At 38.6% G+C, this 15,005-nt stretch overlaps 1 protein-coding gene across 2 annotated transcripts in view; it reads left to right on the plus strand.

Moving 5' to 3' along the window:
• Positions 1 to 15,005, plus strand: part of PCDH19 (protocadherin 19) — a 102,929-nt gene that overhangs the window by 61,120 nt on the left and 26,804 nt on the right. The window contains exon 4 of one of the 2 annotated variants that reach the window (XM_059051028.2): positions 2,855 to 3,027. In XM_059051028.2, coding sequence (XP_058907011.1) covers positions 2,855 to 3,027 — 173 coding nt within the window. The remainder of the gene's footprint in view (positions 1 to 2,854; positions 3,028 to 15,005) is intronic. The other variant, XM_059051029.2, reaches the window with a different exon arrangement.

The raw sequence follows: 15,005 nt of genomic DNA on the forward strand, positions 1-15,005 counted from the left end.
ATAATATTTAATTGTAACTCAATGAAAGCATTACCATATATGGGAGTAATGATCATATTAAACAATAACCATTTACTGAGCATTTGTGTATACCTGGTACTTCATGTGAACTATCTCATTGAGTCCTCAGAATGGCCTCTTGAAAGAGGTTTTAGCAAATGTATTTTATTATTTTATTTGTTTAGGTTTTTTTCTTTTTCTTTCTTTTTTTTCTTTATTGGAGTATAGTTGATTAACAATCATGTACTTAGTTCCCTGACAAGGAATTGAACCTGGGTCCTTGGCAGTGAAAGCATAGAATCCTAACCACTGGACTGCCAGGGAATTCCCAGCAAATGCATTTTATAGACAAGGAAGTCTAGGCACAAAGTCATTAGCTAAAGGCCCAGGTTCTCATAGATGAAGTGGCAGATTATGGATTATCACTTGTTCTAATGATTCCAAGTTCAGTGCTCTTTCCACAACAGTCAGGAAATCTAATATGCTATAGGAATAGAGTTTAAAGAACCTACAGCAGTGGTTCTCACCCGGGAGTGATTTGGCAATGTCTGGAGACATTTTTGGTTGTAACTTCTGAGAGGGGCACTACTGGCATCTAGTGGGTAGAGGCCAGGGGTGCTGCTAAATATCCTACAATGCACAGGACACCCCCCCTCCGCAACCCACAACAAAGAATTATGCAGCCCAAAATATCAATGGTGCCAAGGTTGAGAACCTTGCTCTAAGGAATGGTTAATTGTGTTGTCCTTATTCTTCACCCCTCACCATCGTATATCTCAAGCAAATTTTAGCAACTGCTGAAATGCAGTCAGTTCAGGGTTGAATTCTGTGGTTTAAGGTAATAATTTTGCATTGTGGATTAAAGAAATTTTCACATGCTTCAGATAGCAGAAATGCAGGTCAAAAAATTATTTGTTATAAAAATGTAGGAACCAGTAATACCATCCAGGCAGGTTTCCTTTCTCCTGAGGTGCAGGGGTGCATGTGGGCAGGACCAGATTTTTTTCTAAAAAACAAACTTTGAATCTGTTCATGCTGTGCGATTAGTATTTACAGGAAGCCTCCAAATCTGTGCCATAAAACTAGAGGTGGTGACACACTTTAAAGCATGTGTTTCCATTTGGTCTTAATGACCATAAAAGACTCATAAGATGATTGATTTTTGAATAGAACTGCATCCTGGTGGGTCCACAGGGCTGAGTAGCTGCATGACATAATTTGGAGGAGCTGAGTGAGTTGGCTTATTGAGTGATTTTAGTTTTAATACAGTTGATACTCAGTTATTCTTTCTGAAAATAATTAGCAAACAGGTCAATGCTTCACCCCCTTCTGCCCTTCATTTTCTGACAATTATGGCTTTCCAGTTACTGCCCTTTTGATCTTTTCCTTTTCATATTCAGGGCAGCAAGTATTCTACATCTAGGTTGGTCATATGTTAAAAATCTGCTGTGATTTCCTTTTGACCAAGTGTGGAGAATGACAATGTAGCCATTGTGTCCATGGCATAGCTCTTCATCATAGGTACTGAATGTTCTTATCAAAGCTTCAGAGAGCCAGGCCTGTGGATGTTCAGGGTTGAGCAGATCAAGCGAGTTTGCAGTGTCATCTCCACAGGGCTCCCTTTTCAGAGGTAGAGTAGGTCTGTTGGGACTTGTCCTAATTCACAAGTGTGCCACTCTCCCTTGTTGAGACAACACATTTTCTTGAGTATGCCTTTGCAGCTTCCTCACTGACTAGGGAATGGATTCCCCATTCACTAGGTATTTCAGATGCATAATTTATGGTCCATGGTGGAGCATAGCTGCAGATTCTGTCAGGACATACAAAGTATTAGAAATAGCAGATGGGGCCTCTATGGATGTACCTAATGTATTGTTCTCTATTTCGTGAGAAATGGTGTGGGGTTTTTGGGTAGTATGCTTAGTGCATTGAATGGTGGATTGATTTAATAGGTGCAAGAAAAATTTACACACAAAGTCTTGAGCTGCAAGTTGCCATGTTCTTAGCATAGCTACACTCACAGTTTCCTTAGAGTTCACTCTCTGATTCTCACTTTTGTCTTACTTTCCATGCACGAAGGCTCTCTTCTTCTCAGCTCCTACCTCTCCTCTTTTTCTTTGACTCTGTCCCTCAACCTTTCTTAGTTAAAACTGACCTGAGTTCTCTGATCCTGATAACCCTTTCTATTTGAATTACATTACCTCAATTTCTGCCACTTTCATTTTCACAGTTGGTTAGTAGATATCTTTGGAGAGGTAGTATACATAGTGTTTAAGGGTCCAGGCTCTGCAGCTAGACTGCCTGGGTTTGGTCTTAGATCCGCTACATTTTAACCAGCTGTGTGACCTTGGACAAGTTATTTAACTTCCGTGTGCCTCTCTTTTTTTCACCTGTAAATGTGAATATTAATAGCACCTGTCTCATAGAGTTGTGATTATTAAAATAGTTAACGCATGTCAAGCACTTAGAACAGTGCCTCATGCACAGTAATCCCTCAGTAAACATTAGCTGTTATTATTTTAATTTGATTATATAAGAAGAGAAAAAAACCTTCTGAAATGATGATATTTTTTGCAGGTGGTTGTTTCAGAGTTGTAGCTTCTTCCACCTGGCCCATAGCGATGCAATGAAGATAAGTGAATGAAAGTATTAGCTGCATCAGCATCCAGTAGTGGGAATCTCTCTACAATGTTAAGTTCCATGATCTTTAAACAGAAATTTCTCTTCCTCCTGCCCTGTTGGACAATCCAGTTGCTGTTGGCCTCACCACAGAACTGACATCATCCTGGCTCTGAAAGATTTTTAAAAATCAGATCTATCACAGTTATAAATTATTATTCTTTCTTTAACCCAGCAGCTCCACCTTCAAGGACTTAGAGGGCAACAGCCTGAAGGATAGTGGCCATGAGGAGAGTGACCAGACCGACAGTGAGCATGATGTCCAGCGAAGCCTGTATTGTGACACTGCTGTCAATGATGTGCTGAACACCAGTGTGACCTCCATGGGATCTCAGATGCCTGACCATGGTAAGGGCTGATCGGCTGTAAGTTGCAACCATAGATTCCAAAGAGCCCAGGATGTTTGGAGGCTCACTGCATTACTTTACTGTAATGAGTGTATTTTCCTACAGGGTTTTGAGATGTCCTGACACCTGTCCAGACTCTTCTTCACCCTCCCTGAGTGGATCCCCTATGATCATATAATATTCAGGCATTTAAAAAGCCAACTACCTATACATATTGCATACATACTCATCAATCATAACTGCACTGCACACATAGGAAATTAGCAGATGCCTTCTCACTAGGAATAAATGCCTCTTTTTGCTTTAGTACATGAATTGGACTGATCAGTTGAGTTGCAGAGAACACAGCACTTATGACACCAAAGGAGTGAGTTTTATTTCCATATCAAGTTGGTTAACTTTACCCAGAAAGAGACTCCATTCTCTGAACACGGATTGCATACTCTTTACTGAGAAAAGAGTACAAAACTTCCCATTTTGTATATGGGGCTGTGATGCCAAATCCCTCTAGCTACCATGTAAATGTGTGCCATTGTCCATAGGAGAGACCAGGGTAAGAAAACATGGCTGACTTAATGTAACATTCTGTGCATGTCAAAAATGCTTCAAAGCACATGTCAGGAATGGCATCCTCATGTATGAAGAAGAATCTTTTGGGGAACTCAGCCACACATGCTTTAGCAAGAGGAGCCAAGCATAAACCAGGGTATAAAAACATTAGCAGAGTTCAGCTAAGGCAGAGTGTTCAGATGGACTTGGGCACAAATGTCATTTTCAATGTTCTACTGATGCAAACATGCTAGGCAAACAGCCTGTCTTTTTCAATTAAGAACTATGAATTCAGCTTGGTGTTTAGGCTCAGTGAAGGTTCAGAATGCTTGGCTATGTCTTGAGAGAAGCTAGACGCAAGCTCAGCTGGAAGCCCCACTGCTAAAAGTCTTAAAGATGAGAAAACAAAATATGGTGATTGTGTGCTGGTCTTCAGCTGTTTCATTTCACTGTAAACATCATTAAATGCTTTTGTTTTGGTCTTGTAAATGAATCCAAAGGAAAAGAAAAATGTATGATCCACAAAATAAAATGTTTTCTATGGAGAAAAAGTTAGTGTAGATTCTATTAAATTGTTTAATACATCCCCTCCCCAGCAGATCCAAGTGTCAAAGTCTATAATATATATAAGTCACTACCGATTGTGCACTGCTGCCTTCTCTCATTGGTGAGTGGTGCCATCCTCAGAGATAATATACTTTCTGGGTAACCTTACTAAGACTAAAGATGAAAAAATTAAACATTTATATAACTGAAACAGAGGCTATTTGATTCTCAGAGGATTAGCAACGTGTCACAGGATACAGACTGATATGTATCATTTACTAGTCTTGTGTCTCAAAGAAATGCTTTTTCATTTGTATCAGAAAGGGTTTTAGTTAGATGCTCTCTAAAAATGAAATGACCCCAGGAAAAGAAATAGTCATAATTGATTCTCACTTTGTGCCCGGCTAGAACAACATCTGTTTTAGTTTTTTGTCACATGTCTCTAGGACAATAGTACCAGTGGACTGCAGCTAATTTTTCTGAGGGAGTGTTTCTTACAAAAGGGATATATTGTGTATAGATACTGTAGATTTGTAATAATGAGATTCTAAAGCGAATGTGTGGCATTATCCCAAGACTCTCCTATGTTTAAGATGGGGATTACACACACACACACACACACAAACACACACGCACACACACACAATTTTTTGCTCTTCTGTTTTGGCAACACTTTTACATTTTGTTTCCCAATATTCTATTCTTATCTATGTATCTTCATTTTTCCATTATTCTAGCAGTGGCTAAACCTTGAACCAACCCTCGGGTTTGTTCTTTTCAATTTGGTTGAGTCATTAAAGTTTAGTTACAAAGGGAATTCAGGCCTTGTTTACATCTCTGGCTCTACCTTATGATATCCCAGTACTACTGAGCTTTCCATAATGGTACTTAATTGTATCCCCAATCAACTCTAGGCTAACCACATAGGTGGTGTCACCAGTTTACTTGGGTTGAATATTGCTACCTCAAACAATAGCAATGATTCAAAAATTAACGTTTTCTAGCATTTTCTCAAACTTGGATTCATATAATAAATGTTTTTCATTTTATCCTAAGGCACAGTGGTTGAAAGACAATCACTGACTGATTGCATTTTGATTGCCCCAACCAAACACATCTGTGAGCTGGGTCGGGGGGAGCTATTATGGAATGGCAGAAATCTCTTCTGTCTGGATTATTATCAATCCTGGTATCACTCTCGACAAGCCTAAAACCAGGTCAGTGGGTTGATGAACTGGCTGAGATGAATTTCCTGGTTGCCAGGTGACTGAATTACATTTATCATCCGCAGTGCCTTTGAATTAATATGTCTCAGCTTGTCCCCCATGCTGTAGCTCTTGTCATGGCTTCCCAGAAAAGAAGGTGATGGAACATTCTTTATCCTGTACTTCTACTGGTATATGGCACTTTTTTGCAATGCTATCTCTCTATAGCTCTCAGAGTGCCTTGAGAACAAGTAAGTGTTATCACTCAGCAGATTTTACCACCTGATCTGGTTCCTGATGTGATTTGGTGCTGAGCTGGGGAGTCGCACTCAAATCTTTTAACCATTGTTTTCCCTCCCTGAATTTGAGTTATTTGGTAAAATTACCACCTTCTGGCAGGGACAAAAATTTCTCCCTATGCAATTTCTGCAGACAATCTCTAAGAAGAATAGCCAAAAAGTAGGGTGGTCAGAGATGCCAGAGGCTCATGGGTTTGTTGCACATTTGGGGGTTTCACTGGGCTTGAATCGCTTCCTGTCAGGGTTATTTTTGGATTGAATAGTGCTGGGTTAAGAGGCTTTTGTCTCCTTACTTCTTTGCATGCCCATTTGTGATGACTTGGATATCCCATTATGTATACTCAAATGTGTAGTCCTGATATGAAATTAGAGTTTATAGGTTCATGTCTTAGAACCGTACATACTAGTCCCAAGCCCAACTAATTTGTTTCAAATCACACTCAATCTCTTACCTTATGATTTTAATTATTGATTATAAATTCATCAGCTGAAAAGATGACTCTAATTGCTCTAATATGCACCTAATTTGGAGTTCACTACAACACTGAATTGGTTTCCCCTCCCATGCTAATTGATACCAAATGGAAGCAACATACAGGAATTTGTGATAACATCTAGCTGATTTTGACATCTAAAATCACCAAAATGCAATATAATGATTGCTTTATTTCTGGGAGTGTAGGTTCTTCTGCATGTTCCTAAACTTGTTTATTTGCTAGTTTCATCTCCTGAATATCATTTAACATGTTTGTTGTGTAAAACATGGATTTGAAGAACTTGATCTGTGTCTAATGTAACCACTGTTGCAAATTAGCATTGAAAATGTTCTGTAGACTGCATACTATGCATATTCTAGTTTGAACCACAGGTGTATTAAGACGTTTACAATTTCAACACTCTACCAACAATGTGTAATTTAATTTCCTCTAGGCTTTTAACGAAATTATGATTCATTGACTGAGCATCCTTTCCTTATCCTCTTACCTATCCCCCGACTCACCTCTCACCTCACTAAATTTCCAAACACTCATTTCAATTAATCTCTTAGCAAAATAGTGAGTTCTCAATGGAGAATATTTTGTGACATTGCAAAGCAGTGTGCTACTGGGCTCCAGAAATGGTAGCATGAACCAGATGTTCATAGAGTAATTGAAAATTCCATTTTATCAGAATAGCATTTGCTGTCAAAAAGTTTTATCTTTACTTCAACAAAGAGGTTGATTAGCTCCCCCTGGACCCGAATTAGCATCTTTCAGGCTAGATATACTGTTTTGCAATTCATGGGGTTGTTTCTCTCCTGGTTTTGCCATATAGAATCTTTTAAAGGTGTCTTTAGCCTCTTGAAAATATACCAGGTAAAATGTTTAATTACTTGAACACAGTAATGTATATGTATACAGTGTTTCTATATATATGACTTGCAGGTATTTTTCATCTTGCCTCAGGTATACAGCATTCTAACCAGACAGGAACAATCCATGCATAGATATATATTATTCATTCATTCAGCAATATTTTTGAGTGCCTACTATATGTCTGGCTCTGGGAATGTGTCAACTACTTCTGTTATTGACTGTGAAAGTTATCTTTTTAGCTTTGCTTATCTGGGTTTTACTGGGGTGACCAAGGTCAGTTCAATGATGAAATGAATAATTCTTTCTGATTTTAGAAATAAGAATAGAGCCTGGAACTAATAAAAACCTTATTAATATTGTGCCAATAAAGTAAAAGAAACAATAAAAGAAGACTGTTACACTCAAGATCTTATTTTTAGTAAGAGTATCACGAAAGATTCTTCCTTGACGTTCTAATTTGAACAGTGTCACAATGTTAAACATTTTCTTTTTAAATCCATCTACTCTGAGATTGAACTTCCTGCTTACATTTAGTTACTGTCATTGTAAGATGGTTGGTTTAATCTCTGACATGCCCAGTTACCTTGCTGGTTAAGAGGTACTCAGTGATACTCAATACCCAGTCTCCCTTTCATTCTGACATCCAGGACCTTTATCCATTCTCAGTCTCAGCAATGCCTGGGTAGGTGGGAAGAGAAGTGACAGGTGGATGCTTTTGTTTATTTCAACTACATTGCTGCACCAGATAATTGAACTCCTTCCAAAGCATTATTTACATTTTATTGGCAAGGTAGCTGCTAGAATAAAACGTTGTCTTTAACTAATGGAAACATCCATGCTCTTAGCAGTTGTTTACTAGCATTATTTTGGCCTGGGCCTTTTGGTCAGAGAATTCTTTTAGGACAGCTCTGTTCATCTGCTTTGAAATAAAAGCACTATTCCTTTTCTTAATATAATAATGTTTTCCTGATCCACTTGGAACTTTTAGTTGTCTCATAGTCATTGTCTATTTTAAAAATTATTACTATTAATAATTACCTGTAGTAGGAGATTCATTACTCATCACGAGAATAAATGCCAAGGGCTTTCTCTACTGGTTGACACTAAGAATTTCTATATTTCTGAGCACTCGGAAAGCATTGGAGGATGGGGGCTATATAAAGGGAGCACACTGAACAATTAGGAGTTTCATTCTCTAGGAGTTTATGACCCAATAGCACAAATGGTCCAGTATGGAATAGACTGCATAGGATCAGTGGAAATTAATTAAGATTATTTGAGCTGGAAAGCAAAGTGCATTTCAAAAGACAGTTTGGTGTAATGGGATCCCTTTGTAGGAATAGTGGAAGCCAGGCCCCGACATAGTATGCAAGATAAAATTATGCTCTACGTGGGTGATTTGCTAGGTGAATTTTTTTCCAATTGCTTCATGATGAAGCAAGTTCTGTAGGCCATGATAAGTAGGGACACTGCCAATAGGACAACAGATGAGAAGCAAATCAAATTGTTGTAAAGGGCTAGATCATATGGTTGATTCACATACTCAAAAAGTCCATTGAAATATCAAGATCATTATTTTCTTCGGGTCTCTCAATCTATTTGACATTATTTCTCTCCTGTCATAAGATGGTTAAGGACCATAAATAAACTCCATCAGGATGGGAAAACATGAATCTGAACTTTCTGTTTAAATATTTATGAAGTATTTTTTCTGTCATCTTCCCTTTAACCCTTTTATTATGAAATAAATATGAAGAATTGAGTCATAATTTAAAAAGCAATTTCAGGAATACCAAAATCATGTATTATTCTTGTATTGCATTGTAGGCAAAATACTTGTGAGATGGCTTTCCTTTCTTACTGTAGATGCTTTTTGTCATCCAGGATCAGGTCTTTGCCCCAGGTATTTTTGGTCTCTGTCTTCACCAGATGGCTCATTGCCTGTTTGTTCATTTTGGGCCAAGGAAAGCTAATTTGACACATCCACTTTTGAAATGTGTCTTGACAAGAAAGTCTTTTCAATTTCTATTCCTACCCCAAGGCTTACCGCCAACAAAACTTCAGCCATGGAAAAATCACCAGGCACCAAATTGGAAAAGGTTTGAACTGGCCTTTAGAGCCATCAGAAAAGTTACTTTTTAGACACTTACACATAGCTTAAAGTGGGTAGACAAAACAGATGCTTTTGCAATTGGGCAGAATGGAAACCCCTCCCTGCCAACTAGTTATTCTGCCATGAAGAGATAATACTAAGCAGTTCCCCACGGCTTCTCATAAAGAGATTATCAGTGAGATACCAGTCTCTAGAGTTGTTTTGGAGCAAATCCTTTGGGACTAGACATTTGTGTGCAAGTGACAAAGTCAGAAGGGTGTTGTGGGATTTTAGGTTTTATGGCGAACACTGGACTTCACCCCAAAATGTGCACCCCAAAGATCTACTCTTGTAGTTAGAGGAATAGGTGAGATGGTAGGTAGCAGAGGTGATTTGAAAGGCACTGAATTCAGAAGGGGCCAAAGGAGTTTGTCATAAAATGAACTCTGGGTGAATTCAAAGTTTTGTCTCATTGAGGTGGCCTCATGAAAGACACTTTGTCTTTTGTGGGTTCCTTGTTATCAGAAATAATAATTTTACTCCATTATTCTTCACAATGGTGTAGACAACAAACTTGTAAACTGTTAAATCTGAAATAATAGACAACACCATCTTATTGTTAGTTCTTTTAAATCTTAATAATATCCATTTTCATGGCAAATGAGACTCTTTATGTTCCTGTCTTAGTTGAACAGGGAGATATTCAGTTCGGAAGAAGTTAAAACCTTAAAAACACATTCATCTCCCCCTACCTCAGCTAGCTAAACCTTAGATTCTTTCTAATTTGTGGTTTAGTAACTAGACTCTAAGTCATGCAGGAGTGCAACTGTAATCTACTTTAAAATAAAAGCATAACCTATTATACTGCTTCCCTTTTAATAGATATCTGTAAATAAACACTACTATAATCACCTGGAGAAACTTGGTAACCTTAGTTGATTACAGCAAGACAGCTTCCCAGCCATGAGTTTGCAAATTTAAATCCAGTGTCAGAGATACATTTTTCCAATGTGTGGATGCTTTCGCCACTTCTAAGCTCATATAGTCTCTCCTTTCTGTCCTTAGGTTGCATAATAATAGATGTTTGGCCACTTACTTTCTTCCCTCCTCTTTCACCCTGTGGAATTTCCAACCTGTGTGAACAATAGAATCTTTCCTTTTTAATAGGTGTAAAAGGGGGAAAAGAGGAATGGTAGAGGTTCCAAGATACTCAGACTGGTCAAACTGTTCTAACACATCACCACCTGCTGTTTTTAATCATTAATGCGGCTGTCAGTTGCTCTAATCTGGGAGGTGAACCAAAAGAATGGTTTTGATTTTAATTTAATTTAAAAATCAGCTTATTGGAAAAAAAATGCCTCCAGTTTGTAAGAGTCAGGTTGCCCACTGTTGATAAACTAAAGTAAGTCAGATGCAGAAGCAGAACCATGATTCATATGCAAATGTGAACTATTTTAAATTTGGGGAACTATTATTATTATCATCACTGGCTAGAAAATTTGGTCCTTTTAATTCAAGGACCCATTTTATTTCAGAGACATGCTTCATATAAATATCTGTTCCATTTTTTTTTTTCTGGAAGAAAAACTGATGCACCAAGAATTTGAAAACTTTATTCACGTCAGAACACAAATCAATGGCAAAGTCCAGAGTGAAACCCAAAGTGCAAATTATTTTGCTTGACTCACTGCCCATCAGACTGTACATTTTAGAAGTTGAGTGATTATCTGTGAGTACTCTATTAAGTTTGGGTTTTCTTACACTGGGTGATTTTGCTTAGCGGCAAAATGAGAATTCAGAAATATGGTGTCTATGCACAAATTGGATCTTAAAGACCTGGAGCCAGGCCTTTGTTTGTGCCAACTGTCAACTTAGAAGGTTTCATTATGCCTTTCAGAGCTTCACCAAACACTTTCAGGTTTATAATTGATGTCAACTGAAGTTGAAGGCAAAGAAAACCTGCCTTATTTGACTGCAGAAAATGTTACCTTACTGTTGGGCTCTAGTTAGCTGTAGGGTAGGTGTATCGAATCACACTAGCCTTCTGCTAACACAGCAAGTGAGCACTTCGTGAATTCAGCTGATAATCAATCTAGGCAGCTAATGAGTTTGCAAGCAGACTGAGCTGCTGGAGCTGGCACCAGGAAACCACCATTCCAAACTAACCATCTCTTATTAACCTTTTGGTGTTTCCTGTGTGATGCTAATTAGAGACTCATAAAACCATCTGCTTTGGATCTTTGGTTTAAAATCCAGTTTTCAAAGAAACACAGTCTACTTTAAGGCTTCCATTAGTATGGTGCCCCTCATGGAGGAAAATGACTGACTTGCCCGTTTAAGTAAGGTTTGCTTAATTAATCTCTAATGTTCCAGCAATTAAAATGCCAGAAAAAGTTGCTTCTGTAGTTGGTATAATTTATAATGCTCTCCAGATTCCTGTGGTATTGAAGTGGGTGGCAGATGTTTCTACCAACATTATAGGTTGATGGTCTGAAGGTACCCATTCCCAGGCTGTAGCCCTGTCTGCCAGACTCCCTGTCTGCCTTCTGTGTTGAGCTAAATTCCTCTTGATTGACTAAGGGCATTAGAGGTGTGTTTTGCTTCTTTTCTGTAGGATGATGAGCCAAGGAATGAGCATTGTAGTGTTGCGGGGGGGGGGGGGAGTCTTCTATATTTAAAGAGCTGTTTAAGTCAAAATGATAGGTTATCAACTGGGCCTACCCAACATTCAAATGATTACATTTGCATGATGAAGATGAAGGAGCAGCATTCCTTTCTGCTATTGTCCCCTATCCCACTCCCTCGTTGATAGTTTCCACACCCAGAAATAAGTGTCACTGAGGAAAGAGCATTGTGAGATAAGTGTTCAAAACCTGTTGGACTCATGTCTTCATCCTGTGCTTTTGTTTATCCATCTACAGCACCTTTAACTGCCTCATTTCTCTCTTATTGTTGTAAAGAAAAATTATCTAAAATGAACAACTTACATGATCCTAGGGAACAGAACCTTTAGATGAGGAATTGGCTGTCTATGAAATAAGTGAGATTTGCAAAGTTAGACATTGTTTTATTTAATTTAGAAAAGTGATACTTTTTCTAGAAGCCTAATGTTAATTATGTAGAATCCTTTAGAGATTAAAATACCTATACCAGAAATGCAGACACAGAACCTAATATTCTACCTGCAGCATTACTTAGAGCCCCCTTTGGTATCTTAATATTCCACTTAACATAGAATGTTTGAAGTCCTGAAAAGTCCCCCAAATCATCATGAAAGGGAGTTCATGTTATATCATTTATCTATTACAGCAACCCTGAGAGGGAGACAAGTGTAGAATTTTAAAAAGTTAACAGATGAGTGACAGCCATTTAAAATGAGACTCAAAAAAAAAACCCTAGCTGATTAAGAAAGGTAGACAAGGTTAGAATGAAGAGTTGAGAGAAATGAAATAAGATACAAATATCTGTGGTTGAAAGTAAGGTTGGCAGGGACAGGAGAGGCATAATCCAGACAGACTATCTAGCTAATCCTCATAGGTAAACTGGAGAATTCTAATTGTCATTAGAGTTTTCCAGACAGACAGTGCCCTATCAATTCAAGCTCCAACTAATATAAGCAAGTCCAGCTTCTACCCTGTTCCATTTTCCTCAAGATCGACACCACCAGTCTGCCTGTAAATTTGAAGGCAAGCATAGCATCATAGTGACTACAGATTTTGGAATAAGACAGATCTAAGTTCCATGCTTATCTTTGCTTCTTAATAGCTATTAACCTTACTCAAATTACTTATTCTTTGGAACCCTCAATATTCTCATCTATGAAATAGGAGTAAACATAGAAATTACTTATCAGGGTGGTTGTGAGATGATCCAGGTAAAGCACTTAGTGTTACTTCCTGGAACATAGTAAGTGCTCAAAAATAAAACTTGCTATTATTACTACAGAGATTCAATCAGTGAAATATCTACTTTCCATGATTTCAGGGATACCACTGTCCAGAGCCTCTCATCTGCTTGCTGCTATCTATGATACCTTTAACAGAGGGTCAGGCATTTCATTTTACAATTATAGCTCAAATTTCAAGCAGCCCATGGGAAGAGGGAATGCATTTATTCAAATTCACACTAAGTTGTAAATGACTGCTATTAGATTGTTTCTAAGTTTGGAATTTGGTGTGTGTGTGTGGGTGGTTTCTAGAATATTGAAGACTGAGTCTCAGCAGGTGGGGGGAAGCACAGAAAACGAGTGCCAAAGATGACAACCTCATGAGTTCACCCAGATCTATCAATGTCCAAATGAATGCTGGATAATTATTTGATTTACTTGCTGTGAAATATCTGAATGCTGAAAGGCTGCCTTCACTATTACATCATGTTTCTGAATTAGCCCAGACTTTGGTTTGAGAAATTAAAAGATGTCCACTAAAGGTTCTTATCAATGCTGAAAACTTGGCCTCTGTGCACAGGTGCCAAATAGAATCTTCGAGACAGAGTTTTGGGTGAAGTAGAAAAGAATAGCTTTGTTGCTTTGCCAGGCAAAGGGGGACACAGCAGGCTCATGCCTCAAAAACTGTGTGTCCCAACCCGGGAGGATTTGGTGAGGAGTTTTATAGCAATGGTTCAACAATGGGGTTGCTGATGAGGATCAGGGTGCGTGCAGGGCCTGCACTCCTTTAATCTGGTTTCAGGTGGTCTCCTGATGAGTTTCTCTAGATTATTCACACTGTGATCTTCTCTGGAATGAAGAATGCTATAATCTTCTATTCGTTGGGGGTTTTAGTTCTTTGCAGAGCTCAAAGATATTGTTATGTGTATCCTTGAGGCGGAACCAGGACCCTGCTGTAAGGCTGCACTATTGTTTCTTGGCTGCTCCTCCTTTGTCTCTGCATCCCCTCCCTTCCCTGATTAGCAACTGTTTGAATCTGCCCTTTGGAACTCAGGGAAGGTCATGGAGGCTGGAGTCTATTCCCTACAAACAAGAAATGGGGGACATGGAAAGGCTTCTGTGCCCAGGAGCCCCACAGTGTCCTGCTTGGTTTCATTGTGGAATTTGAAAGAGAGGTCCATGTTAATCTACATTACAAAATGCACATATTCTTGAACACCTGTGGTGAGGCAAGCAAAGTTCTAGTTCTTTTCTGTTGGCATTGACTCTGCTTTGCTTTCCCTCTGCAAAAATGTGCATGTTCCAACCCCCAGGGGCTCTATCCTTCCCTGCTCTCCTTCTCTTGCCTCACTGCTCTTAAATAGCTAATTGGACATCATTTTGATTCTTTTTGTTTGTTTGTTTGTTTGTTTCTACCTCATGCCCAGACTTTCATTAAAAAATAAATGAGGAGATACATTTTTCATTTCTAGTTCTCCTCTAGAAGTCACCCTGCAAAGGATCATTTCTGTTCTTTTTTTCTGCCAATGGACTGAAAAATGCCCAGCTCCTACCTGAAAGGTCATATCTCCTTGTCATATGAATGAGCTCACAGCAGGTTCATGGGGACAATGTCATCTGAGCAATGATGGGAATTTATGTGCCTTTGGATTTCTGCCTCTTTTTCATAATGAAAAAAGTGAATTTGTTAATGATAGAAAAAAACTCAGCCAAAGCCCCTTATAAAATCCTCTCTATATAAATGCCAGGAGAGAGCCGTTCAAATACACAGTTGATAAATGAATTTTCTTTTTCTTTTTCTTTTTACTCATGCCTTGCTTAGAGCTGTTTGTCTTATATTAAGGTAAGTCAGGTAGCTCATCTTCACTGGTTATAGTGTGTTGAATTTAGCTAGCAGGCTGTGGTTTTGTGGCATAAAATGCTTTGGCTTGTAAGGGACCTTATGTTTGTGTTTGCCAATAAATGGAGATGGAGAGAGAGAGAAAGAAAGAATGAGAGAGGGAGAGAGTGAGAACACGTACAGAGACTAGTGTGGAATTAGGGATAT

This window comes from Kogia breviceps, chromosome X (assembly GCF_026419965.1).
Source record: "Kogia breviceps isolate mKogBre1 chromosome X, mKogBre1 haplotype 1, whole genome shotgun sequence".
NCBI classification, from domain to species: Eukaryota; Metazoa; Chordata; class Mammalia; order Artiodactyla; family Physeteridae; genus Kogia; species Kogia breviceps.